At 40.3% G+C, this 9,936-nt stretch overlaps 1 protein-coding gene across 1 annotated transcript; it reads left to right on the forward strand.

Moving 5' to 3' along the window:
- Positions 1–5,557: 5,557 nt before the first annotated feature.
- LOC117978733 (eukaryotic translation initiation factor 3 subunit F-like) lies at positions 5,558–6,761 on the forward strand. Its single transcript, XM_034951843.3, has one exon. It carries the CDS (start codon positions 5,743–5,745, stop codon positions 6,316–6,318), a length of 576 nt encoding a protein of 191 aa, XP_034807734.1. The 5' UTR covers positions 5,558–5,742; the 3' UTR covers positions 6,319–6,761.
- The last annotated feature ends 3,175 nt before the right edge of the window (positions 6,762–9,936 follow it).

Genomic DNA, 9,936 nt, shown 5'->3' on the forward strand with positions numbered 1-9,936 from the left:
TATGTAATATATATCATATATTACATACGAAATATATATTATATATAATATAATCGTATATCACATATTATATATCATATTATATAATATATGACATATATGTAATATATATTATATATTATCATATACATTATATAGTATATATAATATATAATATCATATATATTATATATTATATATAATATATATTTATAACATTTTATATAGAATAAATTATATATATATTTCATATAATATAATATGTATGTCATATATATTATATATAATATATGTCATATATATTATATATAAATATGTAATATGACATATAATATATATCATATATTATGACATATTATATATGATATATATTATATATTACGTATATCATATATTTTATATATATATACTTTTTTTTAGACAGAGTTTTGTTCTGTTTCACAGGCTGGAGTGCAATGGCGCCATGTTGGCTCACTGCAAACTTTGCCTCACGGGTTCAAGCGATTGTCCTGCCTCAGCCTCCCAGGTAGCTGGGACTACACCACACTTGGACTGCACCAGCTGCCACCACGCCTGGCTAATTTTTTGTAGTTTTAGTAGAGACAGGGTTTCACTGTATTGGCCGGGATGGTCTTGATCTCCTCACCTTGTGATCCTCGTGCTTTGGCCTCCCAAATTGCTGGGATTACAGGCCTGAGCCAAGATCCATATTTTTTAAATGAAGAAAAATTTCAAAGGTACTCTGCTTGGTACAATAACCAAATATATAAATTGAGGAATAAAACATAACCATGAAACATATTTATAACTGCATATGGAAAGTACAGAGAATAATTTTTTAAATAACAAATTTTGAAAGCATTAACTAATAATTTGAAAAGATCGCATTTGACAGGCCAGTATGAACATACCTCGATTGCAGGAACACAGGTTCCCCTTAAGAAAAATCAAAATCAGGGAAAATGAAACCACCAAAGTTCAGTCTGTTCTGACCTTTGAAAAACTCAGCCCAGACAGTGGCACTTAGGACCAAGGGCAGGAGATCTCTAATCCCATCACCATGGCGATAGGGCATAAACATTCCTGGGTGAAGGCACAATCCACATTGTGAGGTCCAACTGCTGCCATGCAGACAGGTGTGCTTTTACATGGACCGGAAGGTCATTGAAGGCTCAGTGTTTTGTTTCAGAAACTGAATCCCAAACCCACACATTATTATGCTGTGCTTCTTAAAATTAGTTATGAGATGGGAAATAGGGCACCCCCAAATATAGCCAATAGTGAGAGTTTCAAATTGAAGAAAGGCACAACTGATACGTTGAGAATAAACAGAGATTCCATTCTATTTTTTCTTTTTCAAGTTTTATGTTAGATTCAGGGTCTTCATGTGCAGGTTTATTACCTGGGTGTAATGTGTGGTGCTGAGGTTTGGGGTGTGAACGATCCCAACACCCAGGTACTGAACATGGTATTCAGCAGTTTTTCAACCTTTTCCTTCCTCCCTACCCCTCCTAGCAGTCCCTAGTGTCTATTTTCACCATCTTCATATCCATGGGTACTCTGAATTTAGCTCCTACTTATAGGAACATGAGGCGTTTGTTTTCTGTTACTACATTAGTTCACTTCCTGGATTCCAGCTGTAGCCATTTTCCCTCAAAGAACATAATTTCATTCTTTTTTGTGGCTGCACAGTATTCCATGATCTATATGTACCACATTTTTATCCAGTCCACTGTTGATGGGCACCTAGGTTGATCCCATGTCTTTGCTAATGTGAATAGTGTTGCAATAAACATACAAGTGCATATGTCTTTTTGGTGGAATGATTTGTTTTCTTTTGGATACATATTCGGTAATGAGACTGCTGGGTTGAATGTTAGTTCTGTTTTATGTTCTTTGAGAAATCTCCAAATTGCTTTCCACAGTGGCTGAACTAACTTACATTCCCACCAAAGGTGTATAAACATTCCCTTTTCTCCTTATCCTCGCCAGTATCTGCTTTTTTTTTTTTTTTTTTTTACTTTTTAAAAATAGCCCTTCTGACTGGTGTAATATCTCACTGTGGTTTTGATTTGCGTTTCCCTCGTGATTAGTGATGATGAGCATTTTTTTCATGTTTGTTGGCTGCATGTATGTCTCCTTCTGAGAAGTGTCTATGTCTTTTGCCCCTTTTTAAATGGGGTTGTGTTTTGCTTGTTGAATTATGTTCCTTATAGATTCTAAATATTAGACCTTTTTTGGATGCATAGTTTGTGAATAATTTCCCCCATTCTGTAGGTTGTTTACTCTGCTGATGGTTTCCTTTGCTGTGTGGCAGCTCTTTAGTTTAATTAGGTCCCATTTGTCAACTTTTGCTTTTGTTGCAATTTCTTTTGAAGACTTAGTCATGAATTATTTCCCATAGCCCATATCCAGAATGGTACTTTTGTAGTTTTTCTTCCAGGATTATTGTAGTTTGAGGTCTTAAATTTAAATCTTTAATCCAACCTGAGTTAATTTTTGTATATTGTGAAAAGGTGACCCGTTTTTTGTTTTTTTGTTTTTGTTTTTGTTTGTTTTTTGAGAGGTAGTCTTCCTCTGTCACGAGGCTGTAGTGGAGTGGTGCCGTCTCAGCTCACAGCAACCTCCACCTGCTGGGTTGAAGCGATTCTCCTGCCTCAGCTTCCTGAGTCGCTGGGATTACAGGCACGTGCCACCACACCCAGCTAATTTTTGTATTTTTAGTAGAGACAGGGTTTCACCATGTTGGCCGGGCTGGACTCGATCTTCTGACCTTGTGATCCTCCCACATTGGCCTCCCAAAGTGCTGGGATCACAGTCATGAGCCACTGGGCCTGGCCAATAAGGTGCATTATTAACATCAATAAAGCTCAGGAACCAGCTTTCACCATATTTTTGTTTAATTTACAGTTTTTCTCAGAGTCTTTGGAATAGATTCCTCCCTCCATGAGCCAGAGAACTTACCATGTTCACTGCAGTGTCTTTAAATGTAGCAGTAGCAGCTGTGGGTTGAGAACACAAGTCTTCCACTTTTCCTTTTAGAGCCAGCCATTCACGGTGCTCTGTGTTCTTATTCAGCATTGGGTAGGGGCATCTGGGTGCTGGGCATAGCACCAGTGCCCCATGGAGGAGGGAGGCAGGAAGCCCCTTTCTTCCTTCTCTAAAACCTTTTTTCTTTATGTAGCTCCAAGTTTTTAGCCTATATCATTTTCTTCTCTCTGGATAACTTCTTTTAACATTTTGACAGATCTACTGACAGCAAATTTGTGTTTGTCTGAGAAAGTCTTTATTTTTCTTCACTTTGCAAAGATAATTTTGCAGGACACAGAATTTTAGTTTGGTGGAATTTTCTTGCTTGCTTGCATGGGTTCTGAAGAAAAGTTTGATGCAATTTTTATTCTTATTCTAACATGTGTTAGGCCCTGCTAAAGCCCAAGGTGGTTAGACTCTTGTGAAATGGTTTCCCTGGGGCAGGCTTTTGCTAAGGAGAACGGAACACCCAGGGCATATTTCAAAGTAGTTACTTTTCCCCTTCCCTGTGGGAAGCAGGAGGGAATTTTTCTCTGATGTGCATAAGAGCGTCTGGCAGAGCTCTTGGAGGTTCATGAAAGTGTAGGGGCCCCTAAGACTGGGCTCCCTTAACTCCTAATTCTCAAGTTTACGTGCATGGAGCCTCCAGCGATTTGTTGTTTACATGTAAGTCTTCCCACCGTGGTTCTGGCTCCAGTGGCCAGCCTCCGATCCTGTTAGGCTGGGACTCACTGCCTCTCCAATTTGGGGGATAACGGTTTGCCCTGTTAACCTCAAGTCTCTGACGGATCTAAGAAAAGTTGTAATTTTCAGTTTGTTCAAGGTGTTTTTTGTTGTTGTTGTGAGGACAGGAGTGACAGCTTCCAAGCTGGAAAACAGAAGTCACATTTGGGTTTTGTTTCAAGATATTTTTCCAATGACAGAGAATGATGCCACACACGTTTCCATAGATGTCTTTTGATGCAGATGTGCATGCGTTTCTGTTATCCTAAGAGTGAAATACCTGAGTCCTAAATGTGCTCCTTTCTAGAACCTTTATTCAATGCCAAACACAGTATCCCCTCCAGCAGTGATGAGAGTTCTTGTTGCTCCAGATTCTCTCCAACACTTGGTGTTCTATCTTTTACATTTTAGCCGTTTTGGAGGATGTGTTATCCTGTTGTGATGTTAATTTGCATTTACATGAATATTAAAGCTGAACACATTCAAGTTTTGCTTTTATAAATTACACGTTTAAGTGTTTTACCCATTGTTCTTTCTCTTAGTGATTTTTAAGAGCTGTTTACATATTGTTGATGTGAGCCCTCTGTCAGTTCTATGTGTTCATAGATCTGTTTCCACTCTGCAACTTGTCTTGTCACTTTCTTAGTGGTGTCTCTTAATAAACAGAAATTCTTAATTTGAATATAGTCTAATTTATCAATTTATTCCCTTAAAACTATGGCTCATTGTGATCTGTTTAAGAAATCTGTCCCCATTCATGGTCATAAAAATCGGCTGGGCACGGTGGCTCACACTGTAATCCCAGCACTTTGGGAGGTCAAGGTGGGCAGATCACCTGAGATCAGGAGTTCGAGACCAGCTGGCCAACATGGTGAAACCCTGTCTCTACTAAAAATACAAACATTAGCCAGGTGTGGTGGCAGGTGCCTGTAATCCCAGCTACTCGGGAGGCTGAGGCAGGAGAATCACTTGAGCCCAGGAGGTCAAGGCCGCAATGAGCAGTCATTGTACCACTGCATTCCAGCCTGGGTGACAGAGCAGGATGCTCTTTCAAAAATAAACATAAAAGTAAATCTGATGAGCTCTAGGATTTCTAATTTGAAGACAGAAGGAATAAACAAAATGAGAAACCAATATACATTCGTTTTGATTAAAGCAGAGGTCAGCCATAACTCTGAACCTAAAAAGGAGGTCACCTGAAGCAGCTGTGAGTGAGCAGGGTAAGATAGGAAGCAGAGAACCGATGCTCATTGACAGATCTTAGGAAAAAAATAATAAATTAGGATGACATACTTTTGCAAAATTAAAGAAATCCCCTGAGGTGCTAATACAAAATTTCATTTGTGATAGGACTAATAAAGAAATTCAGCTAGTAGTGGGATCTGTCATGGACTGAGTTTGATTCCAAGATCAGAAGAAGCAGGACCAGTGAGAAATAGCACAGACATATTTGCAAAAGCACCCCTCCCACGTTAGGAAGAAGGGATACTTTTGCACAGTGAACAGCACTACAACTGCTCATCTCTTTCATGTACTATCACACATGGAATGACTGAGATAATCCTGTGTTCCACACATAGTCCTCCCTGCCCCTAATGAATAGAGAAACCCAATTTCACCTTGGCTATCTCTAGATCAATTACCTGTTAATAGGTCTGCTGTTTTCTTTACCGTTAGTTTCAAGAAGAACTAAATATCCCTGAATGGTATTTCAGTTTCCACTTAATGAAACCTGTCATCTAAAGCCAGACCCTGGCCTCAGCACAAGCTCTAGCGCAGACCCCAGCACCCGCTCTGCCTGGTCCTGCTCTTCTAGGGCCCTTCCCTGGTGGCCATGTGGTCAGGCTGCACCCAGTCATTTTGGCCTCCACTGTGGACAGCTACGAGAGACGCAACAAGGGTGCTGCCCGAGTTATCGGGACCCTGTTGGGAACTGTCAACAAACACTCAGTGGAGGTCACCAATTGCTTTTCAGTGTCACACAATGAGTCAGATGAAGTGGCTGTTGACATGGAATTTGCTAAGAACATGTATGAACTGCCTAAAAAAGTTTCTCCAAATAAGCTCATCTTGGGGTGGTACGCTGCAGGCCATGACATCACAGAGCACTCTGTGCTGATCCATGAGTACTACAGCCGAGAGGCCCCCAACCCCATCCACCTCACTGTGGACACAAGTCTCCAGAACGGCCATATGAGCATCGAAGCCTATGTCAGCACTTTAATGGGTGTCCCTGGGAGGACCGTGGGATTGTTCACACCTCTGACAGTGAAATACGCATACTATGACACTGAATGCATCAGAGTTGACCTGATCATGAAGACCTGCTTTAGCCCCAACAGAGTGGTTGGACTCTCAAGTGACTTGCAGCAAGTAGGAGGGGCATCAGCTCGCATCCAGGATACCCTGAGCATAGTGTTGCTATATGCAGAGGATATACTATCTGGAAAGGTGTCAGCTGACAATACCATCAGGAAGGTGGGCCACTTCCTGATGAGCCTGGTTAACCAAGTACCAAAAATAGTTCCCGATGACTTCGAGACCATGCTCCACAGCAACATCAATGACCTGTTGATGGTGACCTAACTGGCCAACCTCACACAGTCACAGATTGCCCTCAATGAAAAACTTGTAAACCTGTGAAGGGACCCCAAGCAGTACGCTTGCTGGTCTAGGTCTTAACCCCAGGACTCAGAAGTGAAGGAAAAATGGTTTTTTTGTGGTCTTGAGTCACACTGAGACAGTCAACTGTGTGTGACTCTAATAATCATAGCCTACCTTTTGTAAATTAAAAAAAAAAAAAAAGAAGTTAGTTTCCTCCCTGGGGAATCAATATCTCTAAATGAGGAGAACCCAAAGTTTCACAAAAGGGAAGAAAAAGTTTGCAAGTGCAAATTAGGCATAATAGTGCAGGGAGCCCCCTCCCCTTGACTTTCAGTTTCATGTGTTTTTGTTGTAAGATAAATAACACTACACGGTGGTCACTGACTCTAAGTTTATACCACACACTGTAGGACAACATCCCAACCTCACTATGTGTTGTTTACCAGCTGGGAGCATTAACTGAGTTACATGATTCCATTCCATCATGTCAGATTCTTCTAGGTGATGGGGATTATGTTGTAAATCCAATGAATTGCACAAACATGAGCCTAATACCATATTTTTTTTGCAGTGAAATGAATTCCTTAGTCAAAAACAATGTTGTATAGGATATCATGATGGTGAATAACAAATTATTTAAGTTCACTCATGGTAGTACCAGCAGAACAATTGCAAATGTAAAAGGTGAGTTCGTACCCAGAATAAGTGTCTATTTCGGTGAGAACAAAATCCCTGAGGGATGGGTTTCAATGTCATCAATCAGCAAGTTGACTGGGTAGCCCCTGAGGGAAGGCGGTCATATTAGCCTTAGTTGTTCTACATTGGTCCAGATACAATTTGATTATGTAAAGTCGTGAATACCTTCTATCCTTAATATTATGTGCATTTGTCCATGAGCCCATTGAACAAGTATCAGTTGACTAACATCTATTATATAACATGTCATTGTATGCATATGATTACTCCTCTTCAGTGGATTCCCTCTAATAAGAATTTACTTGGGCTGCAAGTATTTTCATACTTCGTGTCTATTTTAAGAAGTCATCTTCGGCTGGGCGTGGTGGCTCACACCTGTAATCCCAGCACTTTGGAAGGCCAAGGTGGGCGGATCACGAGGTCAGGAGATCAAGAACATCGTGGCTAATACAGTGAAATCCAGTCTCTCCTAAAAATATAAAAAATTAGCTGGGCCTGGTGGTGGGCACCTGTAGTCCCAGATACTCAGGAGGCTGAGGCAGGAGAATGGCGTGAACCCAGAAGGTAGAGCTTGTGAGCTTGCAGTGAGCTGAGATCGCGCCACTGCACTCCAGCCTGGGTGACAGAGTGAGACTCTGTCTTGGAAAAAAAAAAATCCAACTATTCAAAAGTAAAGAAAAAAATATGTCAATCCACCATGTGTCCACTGCACACCATCACAAATTTTAAACCACGCATGAGCTCACATTTTGAATACAAGGATCTTGGGGACAGGGGACACTAAAAGCCCCAAATATGGTCCTGTGTGGCATAATGGTTTTTTGGTAAATGCTACACTGCATACAATGGTGGTCGCTTAAGATAACAGAGCTGAAAAATTCTTACCATCTAGTAACACTGTGGCCATGATGACATCATAGCACAACGCATTACTCATGTGTTTGCAGTGAGGCTGGTATAAGCAAACCCACTACATTTGTCAGTGGCATTAAAGGTTAGCACATCTAATTATGTACCATATGTCATACTTGGTAATGATAATAAATGACCATGTGACTAGTTTATGTACAGTTGCTCCTTGAACAGCATGGATTTGAAATGCACAAGTTCACTTATAGGCAAATTTCCTTCTGCTTCTCCCACCCCTGAGACAACAGGATCAACTTCTCCTCTTCTCTTCCTCAGGCTGCTCAACATGAATATGCAGACAAAGACCTTTATGATGATCCACTTTCACTTAATGAATAGTAAACATATTATCTCCTCCTTATGATTTTCTTAATAGAATTTTCTTTTCTCTTTATTATAAGGATACAGTATATAATTAACAAAGTATGCATTAATTGTTTATTTGATCAGCAAAGCTTGCAGTTAAGAATAGGCTATTAGTAGTTAAGTTTGGGGATAGCCCACAGTTATATATGGATTTTTCAACTGCACAGGAGCTGGTCCCCTAACCCTTGCACTGTTCAAGGATCAACAGTATTTACAACACTATACATTTTATTCATATTTTAGAGTGTAGTACTTCTACTCATTAAAAATAATTAACTATAAAACAGCGTCGGGAAGGTCTTTCAGGAGTTCTTCCAGAAGAAAGCCTTGTTATCATAGAAGATGACAGCTGCATGTATGTTATTGCCCTTGAAGACCCTGAAGACCTTTCACTGGGACAAGATTTGGAGATGGAAGACAGTGATATTGATTATCCTGACCCTTACAGAGCTAAGCTTGTGTGTGTGTTTGTATCTTAGTTTTTAACAAAAATGTTTAAAACATAAAAAATAAAAATAAATAAAGCTTATCGAATAAGGATATAAAGTATTTCTGTACAGCTGTTCAATGTGTTTTTGTTTTAAGATGTGTTATTATAAGAATCAAAAAGTTAAAAAAATTAAAAGTTTATAAAGTTACAATAAGCTAAGATGAACTTGTTAAAGAAAGAAAAATTTTAAATACATTTAGTGTAGCCTAAGTGTACAGTGCATATAAAGTCTATAGTTATGTACAGTAATATCCTAGGCCTTCGCATTCACTCACCAAGTACTCACTGACTCATCAGAGCAACTGCCAGTCCTGCAACCTCTGTTCATGCTAAGTGTCCTATACTGGTGTACCACTCTGTTTAACTTTTGTAATATATATATATATTTTTTTCTTTCTTTCTTTCTTTTTGAGAAGGAGTTTTATTTTGTTGCCCAGGCTGGAGTGCAATGGCACGATCTTGGCTTACTGCAACCTCTGCCTCTAGGGTTCAAGTGATTCTCCTGCCTCAGCCTAATGAGTAGCTGGGATTACAGGCCCACGCCAGCACACCCAGCTAATTTTGTATTTTTAGTACAGATGGAGTTTCTCCATGTTGGTCAGGCTGGTCTCGAACTTCTGACCTCAGGTGATCCGCCTGCCTCGGTCTCCCAATGTACTATGTTTTTACTGTATCTTTTCCATGTTTAGATATTACTATTGTGATATAACTGCCTACAGCAGTGGTCCCCAAAGTTTTGACACCACGGACTGGTTTTGTGAAAGATAATTTTTCCACGGAGTGGGGATGGCTTTGGGCTGAAACTGTTCCACTTCAGATCATCAGATCATCAGGCATTAGATTCTATTTTTTCTTTTTTTTTTTTTTTAGACTGAGTCTCCCACTGTCGCCAGGCTGGAGTGCAGTGGCACTATCTCGGCTCACTGCAACCTCTGCCTCCTGGGTTCAAGTGATTCTCCTGCCTCAGCCCCCCGAGTAGCTGGGACTACAGGCATGCACCACCACACCCAGCTAATTTTTGTATTCTTAGTAGAGACGGGGTTTCCATGTTGGCCAGGAGTGTCTTGACCTTGTGATCCACCTGCCTTGGCCTCCCAGAGTGTTGGGATTACAGGCATGAGCCACAGCACCCAGCCTAG

The sequence above is a fragment of the Pan paniscus genome, chromosome 16 (genome assembly GCF_029289425.2).
Source record: "Pan paniscus chromosome 16, NHGRI_mPanPan1-v2.0_pri, whole genome shotgun sequence".
Classification (NCBI taxonomy): Eukaryota; Metazoa; Chordata; class Mammalia; order Primates; family Hominidae; genus Pan; species Pan paniscus.

What these genes read in the sequence shown, in the direction of transcription:
- LOC117978733 (XM_034951843.3), top strand. Translation starts at nt 5,743, where the DNA reads ATGGAATTTGCTAAGAACATGTATGAACTGCCTAAAAAAGTTTCTCCA.